Source organism: Hippopotamus amphibius, chromosome 5, assembly GCF_030028045.1.
Source record: "Hippopotamus amphibius kiboko isolate mHipAmp2 chromosome 5, mHipAmp2.hap2, whole genome shotgun sequence".
Classification (NCBI taxonomy): domain Eukaryota; kingdom Metazoa; phylum Chordata; class Mammalia; order Artiodactyla; family Hippopotamidae; genus Hippopotamus; species Hippopotamus amphibius.
This window is the reverse complement of record NC_080190.1, coordinates 25,322,463-25,342,107: the sequence shown is the minus strand read 5'-3', so window position 1 is coordinate 25,342,107 and position 19,645 is coordinate 25,322,463. Positions and strand designations below refer to the sequence as shown.

The 19,645-nt window shown below is 41.6% G+C and overlaps 1 protein-coding gene across 1 annotated transcript in view; it reads left to right on the top strand.

Annotated features, from left to right (window-relative positions):
• SORCS3 (sortilin related VPS10 domain containing receptor 3) overlaps nt 1-19,421 on the top strand; it is a 569,211-nt gene extending 549,790 nt beyond the window's left edge. Inside the window, exons 21-27 of the mRNA XM_057735333.1 lie at nt 1,558-1,681; nt 3,382-3,494; nt 7,377-7,508; nt 9,253-9,352; nt 10,331-10,436; nt 17,012-17,172; nt 17,946-19,421. Of these exons, the coding sequence (XP_057591316.1) occupies nt 1,558-1,681; nt 3,382-3,494; nt 7,377-7,508; nt 9,253-9,352; nt 10,331-10,436; nt 17,012-17,172; nt 17,946-18,010 (801 nt within the window). The 3' untranslated portion in view covers nt 18,011-19,421. The remainder of the gene's footprint in view (nt 1-1,557; nt 1,682-3,381; nt 3,495-7,376; nt 7,509-9,252; nt 9,353-10,330; nt 10,437-17,011; nt 17,173-17,945) is intronic.
• The last annotated feature ends 224 nt before the right edge of the window (nt 19,422-19,645 follow it).

The window sequence follows — 19,645 nt, the reverse complement described above, 5'->3', positions numbered from 1 at the left end:
AGCCATAAATGTGGGGAAGCATGCTTAACCCTTAGTTAAGAAAAAGAGTGTAAGTCTTTCCATGCTCACTTGTTTCTTTTATGTAGCAAACCGAGAAGAAAGGGTGTCAGAAAGCTTAGGGCAATATTTCTAATCCTGTCCAACTCCAGCCACCAGCCTGGTCATAAAATAGAGCAATAGAATTTTAAAGCCAAGAAATCAAATTATTGTTTCAGAGGCCCAATCAAAAATTCTGAGCTAGAAAGGATTTCAGTCTTGCAGGAGGGACACTGTCTGAAAGCTGCATCTCTGAGCCTCTGCAGGGTCCAGGTGCACGGATGTGAACACTGGCTGGTACCCACATTCTTACAGGGCAACTCTACGCATCCCCAACTGGCTACATCATTACTCTATCCTATTGTCATCCTAACACACAGAGAGGAGAGAGGTCTGCTCATCTGCACTTCTGACACCTCTTAGGGAAGCCTCCTGCTAGTATGTCTTACCTTGCAAACACCAGATAACTTGAGAAGGTACCGGACTCAGGATAATCACTGAATAATGACTTTTTAATCCCAGAATCTGCATTCTCTTCTCTCCAATAAGCACCTGCTTCTATCAAGATCCTAATTTCTAAAGAAAAACTTATGCTTATTCTCTCCTTATATTTGGCAAGTCCCTATCTGTTATCAGGAAAAGAAAACAGAAAAAGAAAAAAGATTAAAAAGTGAGCACAGATATGCATGTTTATATGTTTCCCAACTTATTTAAATTGTTAGAAGTGCCCTGCAGTGGAAAAACAGATGTGATAAAATGTCAATAATATGACCATATATATCCAACTTATATATAGAGTCTGCTGTATGTGAGACAGTGTGCCAAGGGTGGGTAATACAGAAATAAATAAAATGTGGTCATTTTCTCTAAAAAATCTTACAGTCCAATGGAAAACAGCAGGGGTCCCCAGCGCCCGGGCTGCGGATAGGTACTGGTCTGTGGCCTGTTAGGAAGCAGGCTGCACAGCAGGAAGTGAGCAGTTGTCCAGTGAGTAAAGCTTCATCTGCTGCTCCCTATGGCTCACATTCCCACCTGAAGCATCCCCCACCCCACCTCCACTCCGTGGAAAAATTGTCTTCCCGGAAACCCGTCCCTGGTGCCAAAAATGTTGACAACTGCTGGAATACAGGATGAAAATATAAGTGACACAGAATATTAGAGGAAAAGAGAAAATGATCGCCTATTCCCAGAGTCCCTTGGAATAGATTACAAAAGATGCTTCTACTTTGCCCCGGGAGAAGGAACAGGATGACGTGCAAAATCCAGGGTGCCCAGTCTTATCCCCATCTCTCAGAATTAACGTTTTACAGTGCATTTCAAGTATATTAATACTCTTCCTGGATACTGGATATATAATCACAGTTTTATAAAGCTGTGCATTTTTTTTTCCTCTTTCAAGTTAGGATCCCTTGGGGATATGCAAATACTATGCAGACGAGTGACATTCCGAGATTTACAGGAAAGGAGAGAATCTGATAGCCCATAAAAGACTAAGTGAGTCTTCTCGCTTCTCTCTTATAGCCTCTCATCACCTTGGACAGTAGCATTTCCTTCACATTCCTAGCAGAGGGAACCAATACCATCACTGTCCAGGTGGCTGCTGGGAATGCCCTCATCCAGGACACAAAAGATATCGCAGTTCACGGTAAGCCCTGTGATGCCCCTTCCTGCCCAGCCAATCGACTCTAACCATCCTAGCAGCAATCCCTGACTGCTTTGGAAATGCCCCAGGACATAAGAAAATTATATAAGTCCACAAAAGGTATCCAAACCTACTTCTTACCTTGTCCTTGAGTAGATACTGAGGTTGTAAAAGAAGCATGTCATAGACAGGTATTTCTTGTCTTCTGTGATGTGTCTGCATCACAACCTGATGGTCTCATTAGACAGAGATGTATCATAAGTTGAAGGAATGCTGAGTTGGAAAGACTATCATAGAAGCATCTAGATCTGATGACCTGCGAAGGTATTTATAACACACATGTGGCATTCATTCTTTATTAGGATGGGAACTAAAGATTTCAAAAGCTGGAGGAATTATGGTACCTGCTCCTGAAGAACTCATAGCTTAGGTACTGAGATGAACTACACATAACTGATGTGTTTTCTTTGTTTTTGGAGATTCTAACATCTTTGGCTGCAAAGGCTGAGAATAAGGCTAAGAATATAAGGACAAAGCAAGGCAGGAGAGTGGTAAATACAGCCACCATTCTGTTCTCAATCCTGGAGAACCATTCTTGATTATTAAATTTATTTTAAATCAAACTGTGCTTCTACCACCATCCCACAGACCTCCTTCAGACCCTTAAAAACAGCTACTATACCGGGGTTTTCTAAAAAGTTGTGCTAAGGTATGTGATCCTCCAACTCAGACTACATTTCTTCCACCTCACCCCAGATGAGTGCCTTTTCCTACAACTCCACAAACTTGATGTTCAGGCTCTCTCATTGGGCACCTGGAAGACTTTAAGTAAATATTTTTATTGCTGGGTAACTGGGAGTTTGGGGTTAGTAGATGCAAACTATTACATTTAGAATGGGTAAACAATAAGGTCCTACTGTATAGCACAGGGAACTATATCCAATCTCCTGGGACAAATCATAATGGAAAAGAATATAAAAAAGAATGTACATACGTGTATAACTGAGTCACTGCTATACAGCAGAAATTAACACAACATTGTAAATCAACTCTACTTCAGTTTTAAAAATTTTAAAAACACTGAGAAGTGCACAGATCATGTGTTTTAGCTTCATGAATTACCACAAAGTGCACAGGCCTGTGTACCTACCAATCAGATCGAGAAACTGAATGTTACCCACACCCTAGATACAGGGTTTCGCCCTGTTTTCTAAGCCCCTGAGGCAGTTTCTAGCATGATCAGTGGAACTAAGGGAAGGATGAGAAAAGGCTCCATTCTAATCTAGCCCGGCTTGTTAAAGCTTTACTGCTGCTCTGCATGATACCGCCTTCTTCACAATTATCTTGCATTTCAGCTAGCGTTCATTTACAAGAAGAAGTCCTTAAGATGTTTTTTTTTAAGTGTGTAATTTGATTTTTTTATTAGTAATGTGTATATGGCAATCCCAATCACCCAATTCATGCCACCCCAATACAAGAAGTCCTTAAGATTTTAAAAACAAACAAAAATGGTAGGAGCACAAATTTACTTGCAGTCACCAAATCCCACTTTGTTGTAGAAGCCAAGAGACAGGCTGAAAGGAAGGAATTAGAGATAAGGCCACATGAAAGACTGGGCCCGTTTCCTAAAGCACAGTGATCCTGGAGTCCTCTTCTGGTCACACCCTCTCTCAGCCTCACTCACGCACACTCTCTCCTTGCAGAATACTTCCAGTCCCAACTCTTATCATTCTCTCCTAACCTGGATTACCACAATCCTGACATTCCAGAGTGGAGGCAAGATATTGCCAATGTGATCAAGCGGGCTCTGGTGAAAGTAAGTTGACTTTTTCTTTGCTTGAAACTTTATGAGTAAAGAACCAGATGGTGTTGTTCAGAGCACATTTTCATGGATTCATACCACCATTATACAGTTAAAGATCATTTCTCTGTAAAAAGAGAGAAAGAGAAAAGAAGAACAGAGAAAGTGAAGGATGGAAAGGAAAGATGGAGAGATTAGGCGGAGAGAGACAGAGACATGGAATCAATCCAGTATTTGAGGATGGGAAATCGGCCCCATCTTTATCCTAAATGTTTCTAAGACAGGAGATTGACCCTTTTAATGAAATGATGGCTGGACCACTCGTTGAGTCTATACTAATGTTATTCACTTGGTTGGCTGTTTGTCCACCAAGGTTTGGGGCTTTTTTGTTAGTTTTTGTTATTGTTTTTTAACAACTCAGAGTTCAAGATTCCCATTGACCATATGTGGCAATCATAAGGCTACAGGCCAGGAAACAGAGCATGGCAGCAGACTCTGGGGTTGTAGAGTTAGCCCAAGGTCATGGTTTCCTTAGAGAAAATTGAAATGGTTTTGTTAACCCTTTGCTCAGACCTAGACACTAGAATATATGATGAATAAAACATGGTCAATTCACAGAGAGAGAGAAGTCTGATATGCGGCTAGTTCTATGGTAGAGGCATGGCCAGCATTTCAGAAAAGCACAGAGAAAAGTGCCATTTACTCTGTCCAGGAAAGTTCAGTCTTGGCACGTATTTGTGATTCAGTAGATACCTGTGAACTATTAGAATAATCTTTGGAGGGGCTACTTGAACTCTGTTTTAAAGGATAAATGGTAGTTAACAGAGAAAGGATGATGTCTTTCAGGTAGAATGAACAGCATGTGCAAAGCCATGCATGTTTGGGATGTGGCAGTTTAGTGTAGCCAATCTATGGGTTACAAGGGCAGGTGTGACTGATATTGAGCAGGGATGGATTGCTCAGTTTGTAAAGGGTCTGAGAAGCTAAAAGGGGGTTGACATATATCCTGTAGGCTCTGGGAAGTGTGAAATGTGTTCTTTCTGTACTATGTTGGGCTGGCCAAGAAGTTCATTCATCAGATGTCTTGGGAAAACCCTAATGAACTTTTTGGCCAACCCAATATAAGTAAAAATTTCTGACAATAGATTTATATTTCAGACACCCATTCTGGTGGCAATACAGAGGATGGGCCCTGCAGGTGGGAAAGTGAATAGAGTAGGGGGAGAGTTCACAAAAGATGACCAATTAAAAGACTACTTCATTGTCTAAACCAGACATAATGAGATCCTGAAGAGGAAAGAGTCAAGGCTACTTAGGCAGTTGAGCAATAGAATTGGTGACTAGTAAAATATAGCGTGGATGAGAGGGAGGGAGAAGCTTTCTGATTATGAGTAGAAAGGAAAGGGTTTTCCTTGCCATTGAGCAAGATGGTGACTGTGCAGGAGAAACATGCTTAAGCAACAATGATGGTGTGGTCTTTTATATGGAGCACGTGAGAAACAACTAAGTGTAGATAACCGAGAGAGCTGAAGACATGGATTGGCGATGAAGTGAGGTTTCCGTGGGAAGTAGCAATGTGGGATCTGAGGCTGTGGAGGTCTTTAGATCCTCCCCACCCCACCCTGCGAGGGAGAGGGGGCAGGGCAGAAATGGAGGCTGACAATCCCCAAGGCAGAAGAGAAAGATCCAAGGAAGGACTGGAGAAGGAGCTGCCAGGAAGGAAGAAGAAGAAATAAAAGAGAATGATAAAGGAGCATTCCTATGGGGAGTTGTCTACGAGAAGAACCTCACCTCTTTTCACAGAGCAATTGTTCATAAAGAGGGATGAAAACTTAATTGACCTTGTATGCCTTTGACTGTTAAATATCCAGGATTGTGTTGGATTTTGTATGACTGTATTTACTTAAAACATAGGTGCTTTTTAAGAAATAACTTGGTAATTGTAATAATCCTAATAAATAATAATGATCAACCTGGTTGATGCCTGGGCCTTAAATCTCACTCATATGTCCCTTTGGATGGGAGTAATTGACTCTAGGCACAAGCCTCCAAGGTCCCTAACTTGCGTGATGTGCCCTGAGACCACTCATCCCTGGAACATAGGGTCTCACCAGCCACAGCACCCACAGGCTCATCCCCTTCTCTCCACTGGGTGATTGTCTGACCTCTGTCTGGTCTCTGAGACTTAATTCCCCTGGCTGGTCAGGATAAAGCCATCTTACCTCCCAGCAGGAAACCAAGGCATCTGGCAAGGCCTCCTCCGGGCGGCTCCACGGGGATGCCTCCCCGCTTTGGGAAGCTTTTCAGGCTTCTGACTGTTCTCTGCAGGTCGGCACTCTCTCTTTCCTTTATCACATCCCTGAGCGTTAATTCCCTTTTCTAGTTCCAAACAAGAATTAGAGCTGAGCTAATGGGATACAACCCCTCCACTTCTATTCAATGCAGTGTCTATTCTTTCCTCGTGGTCAGGCAGTTTTTGGAACAATGGGGTAGCCACAGAGACTCACCCCCACCCACAACCCCAGGATGTCTGGGCAAACATACAATCAGAACCTATCAGAGAAAAGAATGCAGCAGACAGATATACTCATATGTTACCATAGACATGATCTAAATTCCTTTCATGGTAATCTGGAAGTGCTGGGGGCAAGCGACTGACACGGATCAGGTCACTGCAAGTGAGATAGTCAGGGTAGACTTCTTGGAGGAGGCAGGTGTTTCAGCCAAATCAAAACCTATATATATATATTTATATATATAATATTTGAATTGACAGAAGAAGAAGTGATGTTCTGGATATAAAAGACCTTCCAGAGATGCATAGGAAAGAATAGGCTTACTCTTTACAGAGGAACACTCAGAGTTTTGTTTTCTTAAGCAATTTGCCTTCAGACAGAAGCTTACTTTTAGTTTTTATCAAAAAGCAATATAATCCTTTCACTAAACACTCAGGAATAGAAAAATTCGTTTACTACTTCAGCATCTTAATAGAATTTTTAGTGCTTTGTTCTAGTTTTTTGCTTGTATTTTTTGCGTTTATTTTTTATTTTTATAGGGTTGTAACCAAAGAAATGTGATATAATAGATCAGAATACAGCTCTCATTAAGTGTTTTTCCATGTTGCCTCACTATACTAATTATCATCTTAATGGTAGTATAACCATTATTTACTTAACTTTTTTGAATATTTGAGTTTTTCCCATTTATTTGATATTATAAATAATGTTGTAAGTGTGTCTTCCTCCATCTGGCTTTTCCTATATTTTGGATTATTTCTTTAGGACAAACACTCCAAGTTACAGTTACTAAATGAAGTGTCTGAATATTTTTATGACCTTACAGTAAGTCTTTTGAAAAACAAATTGGCAATATGTATCAATTTTTAGTGCTGCCAGCAGCAATTGAGGAAACCTCTTAATTGAAGCCACCAGGATTAGCTATTGTAACTTCATGAAAAATCCTGCTTTAGTAAGTGAAAACAAGAGCTGCTTTGCTCTTATTTTTCAATTTGCATTTCCGCATGTTTGCTTATAACTTATTCTCCATTTGCAGCCAGTCTGCTCATGTTTTAGCCAGAAGCTCTAGTCCTCTCAGAGTAGAAAAAAGGAAAATATGGGAGGAGCTTTTACCAGTGTTGCCAGAAAACAGTATTTTGCAAATCATAGGTAGTAGTATTTTAGTTTCAGTAAAGATGCATGTAAGAGCAGAGGAGGTAGTAAAACTAATAATTCTCTACCTAGCAGTTCTAGGGGAAAACAGAAAGGAAGCCTGGATATACATTGGGAACTGTGCCTAAAATGTTGCATTTAAAAAAATGTATAGTCCATATCTTTGTTACTGACTGGGGGAAGGTTGGCTCCTCAAGGACCCCATTCTTTAGTCTAAACATCTTTGCAGGTAACCAGCATCCCGGAAGATCAGATCCTAGTTGCCGTGTTCCCTGGCCTCCCCACTTCTGCAGAGCTCTTCATTCTTCCCCCCAAGAACTTGACAGAGAGGAGGAAAGGCAATGAAGGGGACCTGGAACAAGTAAGTGAAAGAAAACTTAGTAGGACACTTGCTTGTCCCTCATATTCTAAGGGGACACAGAGTATTTCTAGCCAAAAAGTGAGCTGAGCCCTTTCCTAGGGGTCCATCAGCCTGTCACTCTCAGTGCAGCACTCAGGGCTTTGGAGAACAATCAGCCTTACCCAGAGTAAACACAAGTGCATAAACCCTGGAGCATTCAGCTACACAGGAAAGAAAAGTACCCCTGAAGTTATTCATTCCAACAATTGCCATTCCTACAACTTGCTCTTGTCTCCCACCCAATGACTTGTCCTGGGGAAAGGAGATGGGGGAGACGGAGAGAGGAATTCAGGTTTCCCTATCTATTTCTGAGAAAATGTACTTCCTGTCTTTAAAGATCCTAAAGAGCCTAGTCAAGTGAAGTTCTGCTTCTAGGAGGAAAATGAACTGCTTTTAAACATGTGTCTTTGGAAAGAGATGGATTGCCTCAGTTTGCTTTGACTAAGGAAGCAGCATTCCCTAAAGGGATCGTGATTTACTGTCCTTATCAAATGGCATATAGTTCTTGTGATCTGCATACTAGCCTAGAAATGAAGGCAGTGGTGTCCCATGGTTCTCCCCCTCTTCCTGCTCTTTCTGGGGTCTTAGTTGGCTGTGCTTTACCGTTCCATGCTCCTGTGATGCTAAGTTAGAAGTAGAAATAAGTGAGAAGGAGGCTGCTAAAAATAGCATGAACCAAACACATTTGCTCCCATACGAGTTGTTAATCATTGTAAAGACGTCTTCCGCATCCCTCTGCTACTCACCTGGCTGTCACCCCATCCCCACGTCCATCCACAGTCCTCTGCGAGCTGCACAGATGCCATCACGGTCAGTTTCTCTGCAAAATGAAGCGGATCCTTCCATTGCAGGGCTACATATTGAAATTGGTCAGATATAAATTCAGCTTCTCCATGCATACATCACTTTTACAAGACCTCTTTATTCCGAAATAGCAAGTGGCATGTGTGAACTATATTTGGAAGCTACAATATCCATCCATTTAGATAAATAGGTAATTAGGGTGATGAATAGCAGCTGTGATATTAAGGCGCGTACAGCGAGATAAGAGTTAGGGACAACAGCCTCAGTCTGCCTCAGCTTTCATGTGGGAATTACACAGTGATTAAATCGATGTTATGTGTTCTGAGACTTGCTGGGGAGAAGGAAAGAGGGAAAATTATCCCATAAAGAGGAGGCAGCTTCTGCTTTGGCGTTTACGTCCTATTGTCTCTGAAAGAGACACAGCAGAGGCGTGGGCTGGGGCGTACGTGCCTGCTTTAATCCTGGCAGGGGCTTCTCTGCCCTGTGCGTGTTGCTTGTTCAGAATAAAGAACTAATTGTGGGTTGACTTTCTTTCATTGGGACCCACAACAGGTCTCTCTACGGAAAGTCATACAGGCTTGGATGAAAAGGCACTGAACTGGGAGTTGAATGAAACATCTATGTCTGTTGTCAACTCGAATTCACTAGGGGACTGTGGATACACATCTCTCTGTCTCACCCTCCTCTCCAGTACAAGTGAATAACACCAGCGACGTCCTTGGCTTCACAGGGCTCTAGGGGCTGGGAGGACCAAATGGAGAAAAATATTCCAATTTCCTGTCCTCTGACTGAACATGGTCACTTTTTACCTATTGACCCTAGTTTCTTCCTCCATGAGGGAGCACTGTCACATGATATTTGTTCTCATGCAGCCTCTCTCTCTCTCTTTTTTTGTTTCCAGATTGTAGAGACACTGTTTAATGCTCTAAACCAAAACTTGGTCCAGTTTGAGCTGAAGCCAGGAGTTCAAGTCATTGTGTATGTCACACAGCTGACCTTAGGTGAGGCTCTGTTGGGATTCGGGGAGTGGGGGTGAGATGGGAATGTGTAAGGTGAACTGATAGCCTGGAGAGAAAAGGGAGGAGACAGTTACCAAACACATTTTCCATAAATGCCCGTAAATGGCTTTGTGTAGTGATGACAAAGAAAGACTAATCACATCTTTCTTGAGGCTTCCTGTTAAGGTGGCAAGAAGACTTTCTTAGAAGAGCTTTGCTATTGAATTCCCGGGTGATTTTGGGGAAAATCTACAATTTCTTTGGGCCTTGACTTTATTATGTTTTTTATCTATAACAGTTGGGATTATATATGGTAGTCCTCAGGCTCTCCTAATTCTATGATTCTCTGATTCAATGACTCTTGGTTGGAAGACCAGCTCAAATAACTTTAAAACTCCTTTTGATTTATAATGTGTAAATCTAAGTAGAAAAAGGGACCAGCTCTAGGTGGTTGATTTATGAAAGGAATAAAAAAAAAGTAATGTCCATTGGGAATCCACCTTTGGCTCTCTGGGAAAGCCTATTTGCTACATGTTTCTAATTAATAAGAACTGTTCAGGTGTAGAGGTTACAAATATGCCCATCTGGCAGTGTTTTACCGCAACAGTATAGAGGAAGAGGTTGAAAAACTCCATCAGTGTTTAATCCAAAGTTAGCAGTGGGCCACCTATAATCATATTGACAAGCACTCAGGCTATCTAAGAGAAAGAACATTCAGGCCCTATTCCTACTCCCCTGGGTACAATTTACACAAGGCGCAGCAAGTTTCCCCAGGCAGAGCAGAGGAGTTTACTTTCCCTAAGAAGCTGTGATCAGAGGTACCATTCTCATCATTGAAGCCAAGCTTCCTCTGCCCAGATAGCATGCAGAGCAATTGGAGACTGGATATAAGGATGGAGACCAGCTGGCCTCCTCTCTGCAATGATACTCCCTCCAGCTAATATTAGCTTCCAAGTGAGCAAGTCTCTTCTTTCCTCCTAGCTCCACTGGTCGACTCCAGTGCTGGGCACAGCAGCTCAGCCATGCTTATGCTCTTGTCAGTGGTGTTTGTTGGCCTGGCTGTGTTTCTGATCTACAAATTTAAAAGGTATGTGCTACCATCACTCAATTTTAATCGTGGGGCTAGATTCATGGGAGCTGATTCTTCCTGTAACTGACATTACTAAACTCATCCCAAATAGGTGATGTTAACTCTCCCTGTTTGGCACTGGGAAGAACAGGAATGGTTTAGGGTCAGAGAATAAATGAGTTTAAGAATCTGAACTTTATCCAGCTTATAATTATGTTGAGTTAGGAAAATGAGGGGTGGCCTATGAAATCAGTTAATTCTCTTCAAGAGAAGTTTGAGGGGTTTTCAGACCTCACCTAAGTTTCTAAAGTAAGATCTCAAGTATTTAAGAGGTCTTTTTCGACAGCTTACCATCCATTCAGGGTTAGTTAAGTGGAGAAAATGCAGCTGAAATCTGGTTATGCACATATGCTTACATGCACACACATTTTCTTATCTTGTGTTGCAGATATGCAATTTCTCTGTTTAAATGTGCATACCAAAATATCCAATTTTGTCCTCCTCCCTATTTTTCCTGTTTCTAGAGGGAAATTGATCAGGAAAACCAAACCCCACATGTATTCAGAAGTTATTTTTGAAGGCCAGAGGAGGGGTGATATAATAGGATGCTTATTAAAAACATGAAATTGAAATCAATAATTCTGTACTGTTATTTGAATAATGTAATACATCTACCAAGAGGTATGCTGGTTAAGAGTATGAACTCTAAAATCAGACAGACCCAATTTTAACTTTCAACATCTGCACCCTTAGGCAATTGAATCTGCGTCTCTAAGCCTCCGTTTCCTCATGTGTAAAATGGAAAAACAGTAATACTTTATAGGTTTGCTATATGTTTTCAAGGTAACAATATCTATATCTAGTATGTAATAAAAAAAAATCACAAAAGCTAAGCAACTATAAATAACAGCATGCCTTCCAGAGGTGCCTGCTGTGTCACAAACTGGCACATAGGCTCATATGTACCAGTGGCATAGAAATGTGCTTCTTAGGAAGCCTGGGTAATGTAAAAATAGCATTAATTATTGTCAGATGAGTTTTTAAAGTATAACTTGGTCCTGGGAGTTCTTCTAGACACTGAAGCTAATGCTCTTAGATTTTGGAGGAGATCAGCGATAAAGGTGCTTCACTGTACCTCCCCTGCCCCCAGCCCCCTTCAGCTCTCCTCTAGTTGATTTCTCAAGCTGAAAAACACCAGTTTTACTCACTAGACATCTCAGCATTAGCCAAAACAACAGGAATCCTTCAACACTCTCCGCTAGAAGGACAGAGTGAGGTTTACCTTTCTACTCAGTTAACAGACCTGTATGTGAGTTCACATCTTCTTGGATCAAGATGTGTCAACCCACCTGCAGTGTTCCCTTTGAAGAAGGGGGAAAACCTTCATATCCAATTAGAGAGCAAAGATTCAATATAGAAACAGTCTGGTCAAAGCAACACCCATTCATGGGTGTACTTCAGTTACGTGCAAAGCACACTTTCATTCATTCAAGGATTTGATTATGGGGACGCCTGGTGGTTACAGGGGCCTGAAGATCAACTAAACCAGATTTATCACCTTCTGGCTCCTAGAACTTCATGCTTGCTGAGGACCAGGGCCAATAGGCCTGCAAAGAGGTATTTGTGTCAGGTTTCTCCAAATTAAGGCAAGATCTGTCCTGTGACTTAGGAAGTTTTCTGCTCTCTTGTAAATGTTGCTAAACTTAGACAGTCAGCTTACTCATGTAGCCATCTCTTAATGTGCAGACTTTACGACTTGAATCTATGCCAGTTAATGGCATCTCTGAATTCTACCTCTGTTGTCCCCAAATATCAGCCAACCCTTTCTGTGTCCCTAATAGTGAATCGGGATACAGGAAACAAATACTAGTCAAACTGATTAAATGGTTTGAATCAATTAAGAGTAACCAATCATCAGTTACCTTTTCTTTTCTAGTCACCTTTTCTGGAAGTTTTCCTCCCAGTTCCCAAGCCCTTTGGCTGAGGTCCTTTCGGATCCCCCTTTATTTATTTATTTACTTATTTATTTATTTACTTATTTATTGAATTTTTTGGCTGCATTGGGTCTTCATTGCTGTGCACAGTCTTTCTCTAGTTGCAGCAAGCAGGGGCTATTCTTAGTTGTGGTGCGCAGGCTTCTCATTGCGGTGGCTTCTCTTGTTGAGGAGCACAGGCTCTAGGTGTGTAGGCTTCAGTAGTTGTGGCATGTAGGCTCAGGATTTGTGGCTCACTGGCTCTAGAGCGCAAGCTCAGTAGTTGCAGCATGCAGGCTTAGTTGCTCGGCAACATATGGGATCTTCCCGGACCAGGGATCGAACCCATGTCCTCAGCATTGGCAGGAGGATTCTTAACCACTGTGCCACCAGCAAAGTCCTGGATCTCCCTTTATTTCTGTGGTCTCCTTCCCGTCTTTACCACCTGGAACTCCAGTGATGGCTATATGGAGGTTGCATAGCTTGCTGACAAGTAAAGGTTAGATTTTTATCCATATTCCCAGAGTCTCCTTTGCTTCTTTCATTTCTGTTCAATAGAACTTTCTGCAAAGATGAAAACGCTCCATAATTTATACTGTCCAATACAGCAGCCCCTGGTATGGTGGAGAAACTGAATTTTTAATTTTGTTTAACTTTAATTAACTTAAATTTAAATAGCTACAGCTGACTAGTAAACACTTGGATAGCACAAGCTAGGCAAAGGGTAATTCTGTTTCTGTTTCCAGATCACTGGTCATGCCGAGTTCTCAGACCCCAAAACTTTCTCTCTGCCATCTCCAGCATTAATTCATTAAGCATTAATTTATTCAGCAAATATTAATTGAGCACCTGCTGTGTGCCAGGCACTGAAAACAATCTCAACGTCCCAAGTGGTCCCTTAATAGAGGAAGGAGAATAGAATTATTTAAAGGAAGCTTGGGCATCATGATAACTCTGTTCTCCTTCCTCTGTTAAGTGACCACATTTGATCTTATTCTGGGATAGTGACTGCTATTTTGTGATGTCTTAGGCAATATAATTAAAGGTCATTTTGAGATGGCTTTTATTTTCTGAAAACTCTGCCTAACAAGACCTTCTTTCTATAGTGTAGATTTGGGTTTTTTTTTTTTTTTCCTTATTATCCAAGCCCAGTCTTTTTTTCAGTAAGGCTTTCATCATAGTCTGAAGCCTACTTTGCTTCTAAATTTGTCCCACAGGCTTCTAACACTTGATAATGGTTGGAACAAACAAAAACTGAAGTTTATATAGGTGAGTTGGATTGATCCATCTTACTCATCTTACTAAAACTTGTATGAATGTATAGCTCAAGACATGCCTCTAAATCTCTTTATTTCCCACCTTTTTTTTTTAAGCTCTTTATTGGACTATAATTGCTTTACACTGTTGTGCCAGTTTCTACTGTACAACAAAGTGAATCAGCTGTATTTATACGTATATCCACATATCCCTTCCGTCCCACAACTCCTTCCCACCCTCCCTATCTCACCCCTCTAAGTCATCACCAATCATCGAGTTGATCTCCCTATGTTATGCAGCAACTTCCCACTAGCTAGCTATTTTACATTTGGTGGTGTATAAATGTCAATGCTACTCTCTCACTCTGTCCCAGCTTCCCCTTCGCCCCCACCCCCTGCCCTGTCCTGTGTCCTCAAGTCCATTCTCTGCATCTGCATCTTTATTCTTGCCTCGCCACTGGGTTCATCAGTACCATTTCTTCAGATTCTATATCTATGAGTTAGCATATGGTATATGTTTTTCTCTTTCTGGCTTACTTTGCTCTATATAACAGTCTCTAGGTCCATCCACCTCACTACAAATAACTCAATTTCATTCCATTTTAGGCTAAGTAATATTCCAGTATGTATATGTGCCACATCTTCTTTATCCATTCATCTGTTGATGGGCATTTAAGTTGCTTCCATGTCCTGGCTATTGTAAATAGTGCTGCAATAAACATTGTGGTACTTGTATCTTTTTGGATTATGATTTTCTCAGGGTATATGCCCAGTAGTGGGATTGCTAGGTCATATGGTAGTTCTATTTTTAGTTTTTTAAGGAACCACCATACTGTTTTCCATAGTGGCTGTACCAATTTGCATTCCCACCAACAGTGCAGGAGGGTTCCCTTTCCTCCACACCCTCTCCAGCATTTATTGTTTCTAGGTTTTTTGATGATGGCCATTCTGACCAGTGTGAGGTGATACCTCATTGTTATTTCCCACCTTTCTTATCTGCAAAAGTGGAGTTTAGTCTTAACTGATAGTCTCAACAGTCCTGAAAGTGGATGTGTTAAGAAATAAAAAGCAATTTGAAAAAAAATTTAAATGCTGAAAATTGTGACATAAAATTCATTCCCTTCCAACCATCTATTAAAAATATTGAAAAAATATACCTGTTTTCAGAGACTGAAATAAAGTGAAAAACCTTTATAAGGGCAAATTTATCCAAATCCTCACAGGTATCAATCATTAAAAAAGCAGCAAAGGGGAGGCAGTGACCTCTGGCTACAGCCCTGAAATACCCAGACTTGTGTGATCAGGAATAGTTTGACTGCCCGCAGTGCCTAATAAATATTATAGTTGATCGTGACGTTCACAGGTAATATGTACTTTTATGATTAGAAGAAATCTAAGTCGTTAGGCTGCCTTTCTATTTAGATAAGAAGAAAGTAAGGGCCAGCATGAAATTTTAATTACACACATTTAGAGAGCCTGCGGTTTGCTGCCTCACATAGAATCTATTCATTTAAGGTTCTTGTAAATTATATTAAGCTGGTTTAGACCAGTAGGAGTCAGAAGGACATCTCCCTTAATGTATGGAAAGCAACCATTAAAAAAATGAAAACTAGACATAAATGAAAGGTAGGAACTGTCCATGTTTTAAACATATTTTGGGATCTTTCCTTCCAAATTAGCTATTGAAGACCTTATTAAATGCCCCACATTCTACCTCATTGTGGGTTTGCAGTAGGGAAGGGAATGTAGATGCTTGAAAATACCACTGGTTGGCACTAGGGCAACAGAGTGATTCTGCCTCATACTTGCACAGAATGTTCTGGATTGGGGTAGGTGTCAGATATCTCAAGTTTTAATAACATCTATGCCAGTAATCAGCTTCATGAAATGTCTGGACATCAGACTAATTTCTGTGTCATTTAATAACGTAAGAGAGGGCACTTCTGCCTGTAAAATTCTAAGATAAAAGTGTGGTCCTTTCATTCAAGGGCATAGTATATGAAAGTAGAAAGAGCACAGGCTTTGAGATCATTTATTCATTTATTCGACAAATTCTCAACGTAAACCACATGCCAAGCGCGATGCTAAGTTAAGTGTATAGCAGTAAAAATGGAAAATGTAAACCTTGCAGACACGGGACTTTTTGTGGGAGAGAAAACAGAAAACAAGTCCACACACATGGCCTATTCCATCACCCTAAACCAACACCCTATTCATTTCTTTCATATACATCATCCCATAGTTACATATTTATGATGGGAGAGGTTGGGTGGTCAGGAGAAGCCTGTTAGAAGTGACATGTAAGCCAAATTATGAAGGACAAGAAGGACACTGTCATGAGAAGAGTAGAAGGAGGTGTGTTACAGAGGGAACAGTTGATTCAAAGTCCCCAAGGTGGGGACGAGTCTGATGTATTAGAATCTTGAAACTCAGAGTTTGGGTTTCAGACCAACAGCATCAGCACCATCTGGGAACTAGGCAGAACTACAGAATTTCAATCCATCCTGTTCAGGTCAAAGAGTAACAAATCCATTTTAACAAGAATCTGGTAAGGCATAAGCACATTAAAGTTTTAAAAGTGCAGGATTAGAAGAAGGCAAAGGAGGCTACAGAAGCTGGAACACAGCCCCTCAGGAGATAACGGAGATGGGTCAGGAGATGAATACTCCAAGAAGATTTCAGTCTGAACTCACCTGCTCCTCCAACCTCAAGTCTGTCTGCCTAGTTCCCAAAACCACTACCTTTGTGTCTTTGAAGGAAGTTATTTAGCTTCTCTTAATCCTTGCCTTAATCCTCTCCACAATCCTAAAAGAAAGCTATTGTTATTCCTATTGAGCAGATGAGGAAACTGACTATGTAAATATTTAAGATACTTGGCCTGTGAATGGTGTTCTGAAAATGGTAGCAGTGGCTTTAAGTCTTTTATTTCTTGGCTATTCATAAAGGAAACCAATGTGAATTGATTAAACTGATGCAAACTTAGAAAAAGCTGTCTTTTCACCGTGATACAAGCTTATGAGTCTCAAAGTCCAGCTCCTTTGTAAGCATAATAACTGGTAAATGTTTTAAGGGTTTTAGTGCACATTTGGTCAATAGCATTGAGCTTCTGTTTACACCTGCTGGTTTTGTGCCTCAGAAAAAGGTGCATGCCTTGGGGAGTTCTGTGATTTACATCTCCCCTGGGCATCTGAGTCCCCCCTTGTGCTCATTGGCCTCATGGGGACAGTATCTGAATGGCCAGCCCCTTTGCCTGACATTGGTCCTGTAAATAGCTTCTTCCTTCACCTTATCATCCAAGATTTCCAATTGCCCCAGTTTCGCATGCCCTGTGATGGTAATCTGATTTTGCTCCTGCCCCGTGTAGGAAAATCCCGTGGATTAACATCTATGCTCAAGTCCAACACGACAAGGAGCAGGAGATGATCGGGTCAGTGAGCCAAAGTGAAAACGCTCCCAAAATCACACTCAGTGACTTCACCGAGCCCGAGGAGCTGCTGGACAAAGAGCTGGACACCCGGGTCATAGGTATGTGTGCTGGTATCCCCAGGATCCTGAGTCCTCTGTCTTCCAGACACTGAGTCAGCCAGCCCACTTGGCCTGTCCTTTCAGGTAGGACTAGTCTGGGGGGTGGGGGGGAACCAGTTGGCTACAGCAACATAATCATGTATTAAAATGTGACCACGTGAAATTGGCAAAACTTTTTTCTCTTAAAAATAGATCAAGATTGAAAGTGCTGGAGTCTGATTGGGGGGGTGGGGGGAAGGAATGAAGCCAACTACCTGTTACTGTTGGACTTTCTCTTTTTTTTCCTGTAAAGCAAAAATGTTATGCATCCTAATAATCACACGAATAGGGACTCTGCCATTAGGTAGCCCTGGGTTCATTTTCTTGCTCTGTCCATCTACTAGCTCTGTGACCTCTCTGTGCCTTCTATTCCTCATCTGTGAAATGGGAATAATAGTCCATGCCTTCTAAGAGTGTGATCATGAAATTACAAATATCATTAGCACAGCGCTTGCCACATAATACGTGTTCAACACCTGTTGGCTATTAGTATTGTGATCAGCAGAGTATAAGATGGCAACATATTGCTCCTACCTTGTGTGCTGGTGTGGGAGATGGCAAACATTAAACACAGGTGAGATAAGCCAGTGGGCTGATAGGATAGACTACCCAGGTGCCCTATTTCATAAACACACATTAAGGTGGCTTGGTTTTATTTTGCAGTAAATAAAGCAAAGATCCACACCCTTGTGAAATGTACATCCTGACCTCCTTCTGTCTTCTCTCCCCTGCAGGAGGCATTGCCACCATTGCAAACAGCGAAAGCACAAAGGAGATCCCCAACTGCACTAGTGTTTAATACCAACAAGCCACGTGGTCAACCATCTTTCTGACTTTTTATTTTTGATGATTCCTATTACTCTTATTATGGAAACATGAAAATGACTTTTTTACCTTTTGTTTACCAAGGGCCCCTTCACAAATAGCAGGCAGATGCTTCGCTTTGGGAGGCAAAGGCATTCTTAGCTGGTTAAAATGAGACAAAAAGAATAAATGGCTGTATTTGTGCTAAGGGCAAAGGATGCAACTTCCCATGGCTTTCTTGCTTCATTCTGCCATCGATAGTGCAAGGAATCTTGTTTTCATTGTGGTCTGTCTTTCTTTTTATTTTTTAAGTTGGGTTGGCTTTCCAGGAACCTCCCATTCTACCCGCCACAACCCAAAATCACCAGTACCCACCTGCTCCCTCCCAGCACACACACCTAAATTATAAACCATTTCACCGTTAGGTCTGCAGGAGGTCGGCTGGTGGGGAGTGAGCGTAGCTGCAGGAAGCGTGCACACCTGTCGGAAGAGGCCCTGCCCCGTGCATGTCCATTGCGAGGCTGCAGATGGCTTATTGTATATAATTACAGTGTAAATAGCTTTTTATTTCCTGAGAAATAATTTAATGTTTAGTAAAAAAGAAAACAGAAAAAAGAAAGATGCGTCTGTTGGCTTATGACTCCCCTTCAGAGCTGACCCACCCCAGGCCTGCTTGATGTGCAGGGTTCCGGATGCTCTCCAGTTGTCTGTCACACTTAACTCTTGCATCTCTGTGTCCCTGCCATCGCTGGTTTCTATTTCTGTATATAAAGGGGGGTGGGGGGAGGGCTTCTCTGAAACAACTGGTAAAGGAAGGACAAAAGTGACGTAGAATGTGGGGTTTTTTGGTCCCATCGTTGATGTAGAAGAAGTCGCAAGGTGAAGCCCACTGAGACTTCAAACTGAAACCCAGATGGGGAAACAAGACTTCCCTTCCACAAGGATGAAGTTAAGGATAGTTATCAGCCTGCGGTTTTCTCTAAAGAAGCCAGGCAATGGATCTAAAACATGACATTCTGTTTCCTGGTTGGATTCCATGAGATTGTGTAATGCTTGTGAGAAATTCTCTGGCTATTCTTAGCTCAGAAAAATCCCTTGGGGATCAGGTTAAGCCCAGTGAGTGCCTCAGCCTGGGAGAAGTTAGAGATTTGCGGGAGAGGTGGCATTTGTGGAATCACATGACCATGCAAACCCTGCAGGCCAAATAGGGGTGTAGCCTTTAATGATCTTTGTCAAAGTTGATTTTAGCAAAGCTGTGCTACTTGCTTGTCAGATGTACACAACTTCCTTAAAGTCAAATGTCTGCCTTCAGTTCCCTTTCAGATAGTTCTTGCATCTGGGGCGAGTGACTTTCAAAGCCAGTGTTCTCTTTTCCTACACCCCAGCCCCTTCACACATTTCACATGTCAATTCTTGTTAGGAGGGTCGCTTTAAGCCATGCTATAGCATTGTTTTATTTTTGGGCTCAGCCTGAGCACAGTTGTTTTTTTAAAAAAAAATTGATATGCTGTATATATATGGGAGGAAAGGCTGAATTTTGTATCTGTTTATTTTTGTGGGATGTTGTTCACATCCTTCTCTGTGAGACCCTGAGAGAATGTGACCTTGAGAAATCGGACTGGCTGCAGCA